The sequence below is a fragment of the Hemitrygon akajei genome, chromosome 2 (assembly GCF_048418815.1).
Source record: "Hemitrygon akajei chromosome 2, sHemAka1.3, whole genome shotgun sequence".
Classification (NCBI taxonomy): Eukaryota; Metazoa; Chordata; class Chondrichthyes; order Myliobatiformes; family Dasyatidae; genus Hemitrygon; species Hemitrygon akajei.
Window position 1 is genome coordinate 105,474,564 of NC_133125.1, and position 13,184 is coordinate 105,487,747.

Below are 13,184 nucleotides of genomic sequence, written 5' to 3' on the forward strand. Positions count from 1 at the left end.
CCTGCAAAGCTAACAGTACGTGAAGGACCCCATGCACCCCTCACACAAACTCTTCTCCCTCCTGCCATCTGGCAAAAGGTACTGAAGCATTTGTGCTCTCACGACCAGACTGTACAACAGTTTCTTCCCCAATCCATCGGACTCCTCAACACTCAGAGTCCAGACTGACATCTACATTTATTATTATATTGTAATTTGTCCTCTTCTGTGCCCGTTTTCTTGTTTATATAATTATTGTACTGCCCTGCACTGTTTTGTGAGCTTTATGTAGTCCTGTGCAGGTCTGTAGTCTAGTACAGTTTTTTATGTTGTTTTATGTAGTCTAGTGTAGCCTTGTGCTGTCTAGTGTAGTTTTGTGTTTCATGTAGCACCAGGGTCCTGGAGGAACATTGTTTCATTTTTACTGTGTACTGTACTGGTTAATAAGTTAATTGGTCATTATAAATTGCCCCATGATCAGGCTAGGGTTAAATTTGGAGAGTTGCTGGGCAGGGTAGCTTGAAAAGCCTGTTCCACACTGTATCCCTAACCAACAAAGGAAATAAATAAGTAATAAACAGATAATTTCCTGCCGCAAAGCAGTGTGGTGCAGGAGCAGGAATAAAGCGTTCACATAAGTTATGAGTTTTAATGGTATTAAATTGTGGAGCAGACTTGAAAGGCTGAATGCCTGTGCTCTACACCTGTTTTTCTATGTAGTTTGCTAGTGAAGAAGAGAATTTCAGAGACAAGCCTGGTGTTTTTAATACTGGAGACATGCAGAGTAATAGAAGGTTTGAAGTTTGTTTATCAGGATGTATGTATAACTTTTTAAAAACTGATTTACATGGATATGCACAATTTAAATTTTGTTAGTGATAACTCAAGACACTAAAAAAAATCTTGTATCATTTCTAGTTTTCTTTTTGCTAAACTTGCTTTACGTGTGAACCGTTTACATATAAAACAATTTTTGATTACAGCTTAAAAAGATTAGGTCTCTATTAATGGGTGGGGCAGCAGAAAACGAATCTTTCTTTCAACATCTGCGGCTTTTAGATGGTGCATTCAAATTATCAGCAAAAGACCTACGATCTCAAGTCGTACGTGAAGCCTGTATAACGTTAGGGTAAGTTGTGAAATGTATTGAAATAGACTAAATGAAATGGGCAATGAATTTGTAATGGATATTAGTAATTTGTTATTAATAATATCACTATTTTAAAAAGTTTGTTTCATGGTGATATTTGGCCGAGCAAGTTTACAACCTTCATGTTGGATTTACAAACTGTTTGCTTTTTTTTCCCTGACTTGCAACCCTAACATTCCTCCAGGCATCCACTAGGTTTTGCAATTTGATTCCTTTTATACTCTATTCTAATTCACTTTTTGCCTTTCTTAAAGTTCTCCAGCCATTATTCTGTGCATGCATTCAACTATCACTTTAACATCTACGAACATAAAATTATAGGATTATTGCAGCCTAAAAGAGAAGTCTTTTGATTCACGGAGACCAACTAGTTTTCATAACAGCTATCCAACTCCTTCCAAAACACTGAATGATTTTTTCCTTAGTCGTCGTTGTCGTCGTCGTCGTCGTCATCATCATCAGGTGCCATGCCCAGTTTGAGCTTTGACTGCCCTGGCCCACACACTCCTGTTTCAGGTCAAGTGGATCAATTCATTCGTATTAATTTCCAGTTCTCTGGCTGCTGTCTCCATCATCATTTGTCTTTGCCTTCCTTAGTGCTTAGCAGTTTTTTAATGAAGACCATGATTAATATGCTTCCATCATAAGACGTGAGAGCAGAATTAGGCCATTCGGTCCATTGAGTTTGCTCTGCCATTTGATCATGTCTGATGTATTCCCCTCAACTCCCTCTTTCTACCTGTAACCTTTGATGCCCTGACTAATCAAGAGCCTATCAACTTCTTTAAATGTATCTAATGATTTGCCCACCTCAGCCACTCATGGTAATGAATTCCACAAACTCAACATCTCTGGCTGAGGAAATTGTTCTTTATCTTTGTTGTAAAGGGACATCCTTGCTTTCTGATTCTATGTCCTAGCCATTCATAGAAATATAGAACATAGAAAATCTACAGCACAATGCAGGCCCTTCAGCCCACAATGCTGTGCTGAACATTAAGTACTTTAGAAATTACCTTGGTTTACCGATAGCCCTCAGTTTTCTAAGCTCCACGTACCTCTCCAGGAGTCTCTTAAAAGACCTATCGTATCTGCCTCCGCCACCATTGCTGGCAGCCCATTTCACTACAACAACTTCCCCCTGACATCTCCTCTATACCTACTTTCAAGCACTTTAAAACTGTGCCTTCTTGTGCTAGCCAGTTCAGCCCTGGGAAAAAGCCTCTTACTATCCACACAATCAATGCCTCTCATTCCCACTGTAGAAACACTCTTTCTCCGCCCATGCTATCTCGGCCTTTGAATATTTGGTAGCTTTTAATGAGATTCTCCACTCATTATTCTCAACTTCAGTAAGAACAGGTCCAGATTTATTTAACAATCCTTGTTTGGTGACAATAAAGTAAAGTAAACTGCTTACGTTTTTTTCCAAATGCAAGTCTTATCAATGCCTAATAAAGCTTCAATATTGCATCCTTCCTTTTATATTCTAGTCCTGTCGAAGTCAATGCTAACATTGCATTAGTTTTCCTCACTACTCACTCAACCTGTAAGTTAACTTATAGGGAATCCTGCACTAGGCCTCCCAAGTCCCTTTGCACCTCTGATTTGTGAATTTGCTCCCTGTTTAGAAAATAGTCTACACATTTATTCCTTCTATCAAAGTGCATGACCATTAAATTCCATCTGCTGCCCTTTCAGATAGTGTAGTTCAGATCATAATTACTAAATTAAAGGTTTCTTTCATATTATATTTGATCTTTTTATTTATCAAGTCACTTTAAATTTTTGACCTCTGGATCTTGAACTTTATTCCATTGGGAACAGTCTTGTCATTCATTTTGTCTGAATACTTCATGATTTTTTTGATAATTTTATCAAATCTTCTTTCAATATTCATTGTTTTAGAGTGAATAATACTTGTAGCTCCAATCTTGTAGCTCAAATCCTTCATCCTTGAAAGCATTCTGGTCTGTGTTTTCAGCATCCTTAATAGGTGACCATGTTCTCCTTAAAATGTATTGGCCAGAATTAGACACAATTCTCCAATTGTAGCTGAATTAATGTTAATGTTCAGTGTTACTTCCATCCTACTGAAATGAATGTCTTCCCTCCTTGTGTAAAAAAATTTCACCAGCCTGGGTTTCTCCATTCCACTAATGTTTTTGGCTATCTCTGTGTCCTCATTATTTTGCCCATCTCCATATATTAACTTATCTACACATATTAAGTGGCATTTACAGTTGATATACTCATTTTGATAATAAAATTAATGAAGCACTTTGATGCTGGTACTAATCCAGAGGAGCACCACTGTTCAGTATCATTCAGCTACATGCATTCCTGCCCTTTAAAATCTTGTTATCTGTGAAAGGGGTCTTTCTTTTATCGTCAAACCCTCAAAGCTAGAACCATTTGTGAACGCAGTTTGAATTCACCTCCTGATAGCCTTTTATCCTTCAAACTACTATGATACTACAGCAATTTTAACCATTCAATTTCCTTTTCAACTTCAGCTTTTTTCCCCGGTCTTAGTAAAATTTTCAACATTTGTTTCTAATCCTTGCTTGCCATATAACTATAAAGGCACCAGGTGTATGCTTATTCATCAGTTCCCATCAGCATATTTGATATGATCACATTAAGCTCAATTTAGTCTTATCTATCCTTAAATTTTTGTTCCTTTCAAAACATTACAGCCAAAATAATCTAAATTCTTCTGGTTGTTAGTCCCATATTCTGCACATCTCAATGATCATGAATGAGGCCCACCTCCTAGAGCAGTGACTCCATTCTTTCAAGAATCACTGACCAGTTTAGCTTTAATATTATGTCTGCAGAAGAAAAAAATCCTACTCTTTTAGTTTAATGCATCTTTCTTCCATACATACAAGAGTAGTTTTGTACATGTGAGTAATGATGCCTGTGTTCCAGTGTCTCTTTAAAATTGAAGAATTGCCAGGAGCATAATATTGCCGTCAACATCATGATTCCTGAGTGGGTGGGTGAAATTGAGCCATTAAATAAATTTGCCTGGTTGGCTCTTTTTTAGAGGGAATATTACTTGAGGGCCACTTTTACATTAGGGCTCCTATCAAGATTTTCTCTCCAGCTTAGTTTGTTACTTATGTTCACTGGCAGCACTCTTTCCTTTGTGTCAGTAGGTTGAGTTTTCCCTTTTCAGATGAAACACCAAGTACATAATCTGAGATGACATTATTCAGTAGAACAGCTGATGATAGAGAATTACATAGTCAGGAGTACTTAATTCTGAATCAGTAAACCAAGGCTCTGTCGACCTTCCCAGGCTAAAATAAGAAATCTTGTAACAGTTGTGAGGGAAATAGTGCAATATAGAAGCAAGGCCCTTCGGCTGATCCAATCTATGCCAAACCATTTAAACTGCCTACTCCCATTGACCTGCACCAAAACCGTAGCCCTCCATACACCCCTACCATCCGTTATTCTATCCCAACTTCTCTTAAATTTTGAAATTGAGCTCACATGCACCACTTGCACTGGCAGCTCGTTTCACATTCATGACCCTCTGAGTGAAGAAGTTTCCCCTCATATATTCCCCTTAAACTTTATACCTTTCACCTTTAACCCATGACCTCTACCTGTGGTTCCACCCAACCTCAGTAGAAAAGACTTTTTTGCAATTATCCTATCTATATCCCTAATAAACTTATAAAAATGACCAAGGAGTAAACTATCTATGATGTATCTTGGGATGTCTCTTTATTTTTAGGTTAAGAGCATAATATAAATTATTTCTTGTACACATAGCTCATTGCTAATTTAGTAAGTGTTTATAAAAATGTATCCTTATCATAGCATGCCATTAACACTATGATAACAAAGGAGATGTGTTTTCAAAAGTTCAATTTTAACAATGATTTTATAACTATTCTTTGAAAACTATTGTTTTCTCAGTTTTATTGTAATTTATGTAGAGATTTGTTCTTCATTGCTACAAATGCTTCATTACTTCAAAGCTTGTATTATCAACTTTTTTTCTAGGTATCTCTCATCTGTTCTGGGAAACCGGTTTGATCATGGTGCAGAAGCTATTATGCCAACACTATTCAACCTTGTTCCTAATAGTGCCAAAGTTATAGCTACATCTGGAACAGCAGCCATCAGATTAATTATTCGAGTAAGTTTATAAGGTTGAGTAGTTTAGGATTTAATTTCCAGGAGTTTAGGAGAATGGGGAGGGATCTTGTAGTGGTATACAAAATTGAGGGCAATAGATTGGGTGAATGCTCACACACTTTTGCCCCTGAGCCTGGGTGAGACTAGAATTTGAGGTCATAGATTTAATAGGTGAGATATTTAAGGGGTTTCTGAGAGAGAAGTACTTCTGTCGGAGGGTGGTGTGAATATGGCATGAGCTGCCAGTGGAAGTGATTAAATTTGGGTTCAGTTTTAAAATTTAAGGGAAGTTTGGATATGTACATGGACGAGAGAGGTAAGAATGGGTATGGTTCTTGGGGTGGTTCAATGGGACTAGGTAGAATACCAGGGTGGCATGGTCTAGATGAGCCAAAGTGCCTGTTTCTGTGATGTGCTGCATGAAGTTTTAATTTATTCAAGATGTACTGAAAAATGGCTGTCAAGATATTCCTCTGGTGACAGGCTAAATTGCAATGTGCATCCACTTTTGTATTCTGGCCTGTTGAACTCGCTGATTTTGTGATCTAAGAAATGGGGCTTCATAATCTTTGATTTGGGAGTGACAATTAGCTGGGCTGCAGAGCTCTTCATGAAGTAACCATTGCTGGGACTGTGTGTAGGTGTCTTATCAGAGCTTATAGTTCATGGGCAAGGATTTATTAAATAAAATACAATGCAAAGTTGTCTATCCTTATCCTTTGGCCTTTTGTAGCATGGTTTTATTTTGTCAGATAGCTATGCAGATATGTTTTCTTATGGGGAAAATCTGAGGGGCGGACTATTTATGACACTTCAGGGTGTTTATTTTTCTGATAATTAGAAGTCTTCTGAGCTTAGTTCATCAAAAGGCAAAGAACGCAAAATCTCTGAATATTTTGAGACAGATGTCTTCAGGTACTACATATGGAGAATTGATGAAAAGTTATCATAGCTGGATGGAAATGTGGAGTTAGAGTTTCAATCAGATCAGCCCTGATCTTACTAAATCACAAAGGAGATGAGAAGATGAGTGGCCGACTCCATCTAAAGACTGAGTTTGACTCCTTAACATTGAAAACCTAATGGAAACAATGCCCAAGTTGCCTTTATCCATCTTTAGCAAGGTTTGGGGGAATGGCCAATCTCTAAAATAATCAAAGAAGATGGAGTTAATGAATTTAGAGGGGAAAAAGGGGGGGGGGGGGTGGAAATAAATGTTGGGAATGGTAGGAGATTGGATGATTTTTTTTATTATTATATAGAAACCTAGAAATTAGGACACAAAATGCTAGAGGAACTCTGTAGGTTGGGCAGCATCTATGGAGAGGAATGAACAGTCAACATTTTTGGCTGAGACCCTACCAAAAGTATCAGTTTCAAGAGCAGAAACTGCTTTTACTGGGGAATTGATGGTTATGAAAAGTTAGGCAAGGTGTATTTTTTTAAAAGCAAATATCATCCCAGTTTATGACTAGGAGTAATAATTTCTATGACTTTAAATTAATGTTTTTTCTTGGGAAAAAAAATCTTTTCCAGCATACGCACTTCCATAGATTAATACCTATTATCTCAAGCAACTGTGCATCAAAGTCTGTGGCCGTTCGGAGGTATGTTTTAACCTGTTTTTTCTTTATTACTGTGATGAGTTGCTTTGAAGGAATAAATGATGCCATGCCTCTGGTGAGATATCAATGCTAAGGATTTAACATTTTTGAGTTTATGTACATGCTAATTGTGGATGTATCAGTTGCTTGCATTGAAGCTATGGACCTCCAGGTCTCCTATTTCATTAGGAGTTTGAGGAGAATTGATCTGTCACCAAAGACGCTTGAAAATTGCTGCAGATGTACTGTGCAGAGCACTCTGGCTGTATCACCATCTGATATGGAGAGGCCACTGCACAGGATCGAAAAAAGCTGTGTAGAAAGTTGTAAACTCAGCTCCATCATGGGCACTAGCCTCCCTAGCATCCAAGACACCTTCAAAAGATGATGCCTCAAAAAGACAGCATTAAGGACCCCCATCACCAAGGGCATGCCCTCTTAGCATTGCTATGATCAAGAGGGTACAGGAGCCTGAAGACACAGACTCGATATTTTAGGAACAGCCTTTTCACCTCTGCCATCAGATTTCTGAATGACTAATAAACCAATGAATGCTACCTCTGTATTTTTACTCTCGTTTTGCACTACTTATTTAATTTAATTTAATTTTAATTTATAGTTATTATTATGTATTGCATTGTACTCCTGCAATGCAACAAATTTCACGACATATGCTAGAGATATTAAACCTGATTCTGAATGACAAGAAATTTCCCCATCCTACGTCAACCATCTACCAAGAAAATTAATCATTTGATTTTTTAAATTTAGGCCATTATGTAAACTTATTCTATAGTCAGTGAATTTATTTTTGTTTGATCCTTCGTTTTAGTTCTTTAATTTTTCCACATTTCACCTTTTCCATTCCCCTTTTCCTTGCCATTTCTCTGTTCTTCTCTCTTGCTTTGCCTACCTGGTTTCTCCTCTTCCTCCTCCATCTTTCAATACTCTGGTAATTAATAAGAAACTATAATCCCCACACTGCATTATTCTGACTGAAGTCCTTGGTGTTTTGCTCCAGCAAAGTCCAGAATTAGTTTTGATTACCAGTTCCCAGCTTGGCACATATACAGCCACAAGCATTCAATAACGTGAGAAATACAGCCTTTGTATCACAACTGATAGTTTCATCAACTTGTAACATTAACTGTTTTTCATTCTGCACAAATGCTCCCTGATCTGTTGACTATTTCCTGTAATCTCAATTTTGTTTTCAGTTTTCTGGCATAGGTAATGTTGAGTATGACAGCTCCAATGTCATTGGTCTCTGTATTTTCATAGATAACATCCTCCTCCCCAGCTCAATGTTTTTATTTATTTCTTTTTCTAATTCTTCTGAAAGGTTACTAACCTGCAATATTAACTCTGCTTTCCTGATGGTGCCTGACTTGACAAATATTCCCTTTATTTTCTGTTTTCACTTAGAATTTCCAGCATATGTGGGTTTTTAGTTTTCTTTTTGATTCTGGTCTTACATTTTGTTGAATTTTATTGAAACACTAATATGTTACATTACATTAATGTAATATGTTACATTCGAGGCAGTGCAGAGAAGGTTCACTAGGTTAATTCCGGGGATGGGTGGGTTGATGTATGATGAGAGGTTGAGTAGATTGGGACTCTACTCATTGGAGTCCCGAAGAATGAGAGGCGATCTTATTGAAACATATAAGATTGTGAAGGAGCTTGATCGGGTGGATGCGGGGAGAATGTTCCCAATGATGGGTGAAACTAGGACTAGGGGGCATAATCTTAAAATAAGGGGATGCCGTTCCAGGACTGAGATGTGGAGAAATTTCTTCACTCAGAGGGTAGTGGGGCTGTGGAATTTACTGCCCCAGAGAGCTGTGGAAGCTACTACACTCAATAAATTCAAAACAGAGATAGACATTTTCCTGGATAAAAATGGCATTAGGGGATACGGTGAGCGAGTAGGTAAGTGGACATGAGGCTAGGTTTAGATCAGCCATGTGATCTCCTGGACCAGTTTTTGATAGCCTGGATGGGTCGGAGAGGAATTTTCCAGATTTTTTCTCCTCAATTGGCAACTGGGTTTTTTTTCCCCGGGTGATCACATGGGTTTGGGCGGGATGAATAATAAAATAAAATGGGCAGCATGGTGCCCTGTTGGTTGGCACTGTTGCCTTGTGGGATTCGGTGAAAACTAGAGTTAAGATTGGATCAGCCATGATCTTGTTGAATGGCGGAGCAGGCTTGAGGGGCCGATTGGCCTACTCCTGCTCCTATCTCTTATGTTCTCTTATGTTCTTATGTTACATTCTTCAACAATTATATGGATTTGTTGTGTGAATGTGGTTGCCTTCTCTTAGTGTAATATATATTTCACACTTGAACTAATAAATTGTTGGTAACTGTTCCAGGATTTGCTGTAAGAACCGGCATCCATTATTATTTTAGTTTTTAAAAAAAATCAGAAGCTTTCGAAAATCTATCATGGATGCAAACATGACAAAGTGGTTCTAAAGTTGCTTATCTCCTTTCCATTTAATTTTATTTAGAGCTACAGCATATAACTGCCCCTTCCAACCCATCGAACCTGTGTGCCAAATTACATTTGTGATCAAGTAGCATACGAACCCATAAGTCTTTGGAATGTGGGAGGAAACCAGAGGAGAACGGGGAGAACGCATAGACTCCTTACAGACGTGGTGGATTTGAACTCATGGCAAAGGCGCTTTTAATAGTTACTCTAATTGCTATGCTGCCCAAATCTCAATTGCACTATTTTGTTCCTCTGGACCTGAGGTTCCTAACCTTTTTACACCATGGACGAATGACATTTAATACCCATAAGCAAGGAGTCCTGCTTGAGACTATGTGTATATACGTGCTCTGTTCTACGGAAACCGGTTATAAAAGAGGCTAGGAGTTGGCTCAAAAACTGACCTGAAGGAATAAGAAATCTGGAAAATTTCCTTCTTTCCAAAGTCTTCGTCACCATTGTACAAGGGAACTAAAAGGGAATGGTACTCTACATAAAACTTCAAAATTTAAAAAACAAATTTTCTTCTGAAGCCCTTGCTTGTTTGATGGGACTTTAAGAGCCTTAGATAAGTAATTAACTGGCTTTCATCCCAGTGCATTTAAACAATGCTGTTACTGTCTATATAGTTTGATGGTTTCATCTAATTATTTGGCACAGTCATAATTGGTAAATTTATGAAACACATTTCAAGTTGTGAAAGCTCTTGAATTAGTGCCATTGTATGTAGTTTCTCGAATCATTTCAAAACAATAAACCACTTCCTTTAGGCACATTTTGTTTAATATTTGAAAAAACATCAAAAGAATGGATTGTACAGAGATGTATAATTAATGTCTATATTTGACATGTTGAAAATTTTCTACTTGTATAATAATTTGGGTGTTCTAATGACAAACTCATTTTGTTTTTTAATAGGCGTTCATTTGAATTTTTGGAAAGGTTACTGCTGGAATGGCAAACACATTCATTAGAAAAGTAAGTAAACAACCAGGGAAAATTTCTCTGCTTTTCAGCTCAATGGACGACTGGTTATTTGAGTGTTGTTGATAAATAGTTTAAAATCGAAATTGCACAGTTGTGTCAAACGTTTGAATATCATAGAGGTAAATGATAATGGAAATGAAATGGCAGGTGGAAGATATATTGGCAGTGAATAGGTGTGTAAATATATGAATTTATCTGGCCACTAAGTTTGTGAAAGAAGAATGTTCTTTAGAATAGTGATGTACTTGGGGATTTAAATACTTAAATAAGTCAACTGGCAAAAGCAATGAATGTCCTGTTTCCATAGTAATGGAAAGAAAGCCCTTGAAAATGTATTATGAAACTTCACTCCCTTTTATTTTCAGAAGGCTATATGGCATTAAGTTGAACTTGAGAAGGATTATACTGTTTATTGAGCTGTAATGTAATAGTGATCATCTTGCATAGTAATATCTGTGTAAAGTGGTGCGACCAAGCTGCTAGATTTGCGATGAAACTTCCTTGGGCCATAGTAAATTTGTTCTCTCTCTTAGACATTCATCACTTCTGGTTGAAACAATAAAGAAGGGTATCCATGATGCTGATTCAGAAGTTAGACTAGAAGCTCGAAAGTAAGTTGTTTTCAAGTTTATGACATTACCAAAATGACATTTAGTTTAATTTTCTTGCTATTAACTTGTTCAAAATCCACATTGAGAAGCTATTCATTAAATGTTACTTAAAAGGCTTTCTGCATTTAGTCCAGATTAATTTGACTTCAAGTATTATTTGCCTTAGTTTACTGTTTTTTTTTTAAAAACAATGAACCAAATGAAGGGGATAAAGAAATAGTACTTGTCAGTATAAACTGTATTACTATTTTGACCAAACTTTGAATTCTTTCTCATTTGAAATATTATGTGAAGTAAGAATTGCTTGCATTTGTCACTAAGAAGTGTTCATATTAAAAACTTTTTGTTCTTTCCCACCATCCATCTAGCAACTTTGTTCTTTAAAAGTCAAATGTGTCATTTCTCATTGTAGTGACTAGGAATTAAAGGCGTTTACCTAGTGACTCTGAAGGATTTGTGATGTAAGGCTAATTTAGAATGCTGTACAACTTGAAAAACTCTTTTGGTTATGCAGTTATGAAATAGTTATTTTAGTTAATGGGGAAAAGGTGGTGTTGAGGAAATGTTTTCTGCACAAATCCTGTAGAGCAGCCACAGCTTTACGGTTAATTTGTTAATGTTTTAAGACAAAATGGACGAAGGCAATAGTAATGAGAATGATTACATGTCTTTCTTTGCTTGTGCTGAGCTGGTTGACCTCAACTTGGCTGGTCAGAGGGATGCTACTGTTGCTTCAATCTCTGCGGCAAGGAGAAAGTTTGAGGTTTATGGGCTTGATCTCTCTCCAGCCATTCCTACTGTAATTTGACATGGATTGACATTTACTAAGATTTCCAGGGTTTGTTCTTGCTTGCTGCTGTGATTAACTGCAGTCAATATTTCTGGCTTTCACTTCAGTTCACTCTCAGTTTCTATATGTAACAAAAACATACACAGCATGGAATCTTGAAATAGATGTCAGAAAGGATGGAAATTTATTTCCTTTCTATTACCTTTCAAGAGTGCTGTATAAAGGATGCAGCTTTATGTTCATTATTCAAGAGACTTGCCATTAGATGGATTTTCCACTTAAAAGTATCTGTTTGCTCAAAAAATACCTGTGCACTCTCAAGTTAATGAACATTTCAAATGTTGATTCAGTGTTTACCAGCACAGCACATCCTCCTCAATTTGCCTTATCCAGTTTTGGAGGGCCCATTTTGTTAGCCTGAGATTTCAGGGTCCAGTAAGGAGTCATTGCAGTGGAAGTATAACAAAGCATTAGTATTTTTTTGAGTGATAAAAGTCTTAATTGCTTAGCAAAGGTAGCTGTTTGTAAAGGCTTTTCTTTCCTTTGGAACTTAGCTATGGTGTGGTGACCTGTATTGGCGCAGACCACTTTGATGGTAATCATTTGGAGAATTTTGGGTGTGCTTAACTGCCTTACCAAGCTGAAGGGAATTATTGCAACGCATTTTCCTCCTTTTCCCCTTCCCCCATCTGTTCATTTCTATTTTTGACAATTTTCTGTTTAAAAATGTTAGAGGGAGATTGAAAATCTGGGTGAGTGGTGCCAAAGCAATAACCTCTTAATGTCATCAAGACCAAGGAGCTGATTATTGACGAGGAAACCGGAGGTCCGTGAGCCAGTCTTCATTGGGGGTAATCTAAGGTGGAGAGGCTCAGCAACTTTAAATTCCTCAATGTTCTCATTTCAGAGGACCTATCCTGGGTCCAGCACAGAAGTGCAATTATGAGGAAAGCATGACAGCACCTGTGCTTTCTGAGAGGTTTATGAAGATTCAACATGAATCTAAAACTGACAGATTTCTATAGATCTGTAGTGGAGAGTCAGTCTAGTATGGAAGCCCCAATGCACTTGAAAGGAAATCCTACAGAAAATAGTGGATATGGCCCAGTTTATCATGGGTAAAGCCCTTCCCACCATTGAGCGCATCTACATGCAGTGCTGTCATTGGAAAGCAGGACCATCATCAGGGACCCCCACAACTCAGGTCATGCTTTCTTCTCATTGCTGCTGTCAGGAAGTAGGTACGGGAGCCTCAGGACTCTCACCACCAGGTTCAGGAACAGTTATGACCCCTCCACCATCAGGCTCTCAAACCAGAGGGGATAACTTCATTCATCTTCACATACCCCATCACTTAACTGTTTCCACAACAATGACAGCATATGCACTTATTTTCAAGGAC

General features: G+C 37.6%; 1 protein-coding gene across 3 annotated transcripts in view; it reads left to right on the forward strand.

The window, feature by feature from the left end:
* clasp1a (cytoplasmic linker associated protein 1a) overlaps nucleotides 1–13,184 on the forward strand; it is a 313,776-nt gene that overhangs the window by 158,208 nt on the left and 142,384 nt on the right. For all 3 annotated transcript variants that reach the window (XM_073026772.1, XM_073026780.1, XM_073026787.1), the window contains exons 12-16: nucleotides 963–1,108; nucleotides 5,153–5,288; nucleotides 6,824–6,894; nucleotides 10,313–10,372; nucleotides 10,915–10,992. In XM_073026772.1, the coding sequence (XP_072882873.1) occupies nucleotides 963–1,108; nucleotides 5,153–5,288; nucleotides 6,824–6,894; nucleotides 10,313–10,372; nucleotides 10,915–10,992 (491 nt within the window). The remainder of the gene's footprint in view (nucleotides 1–962; nucleotides 1,109–5,152; nucleotides 5,289–6,823; nucleotides 6,895–10,312; nucleotides 10,373–10,914; nucleotides 10,993–13,184) is intronic.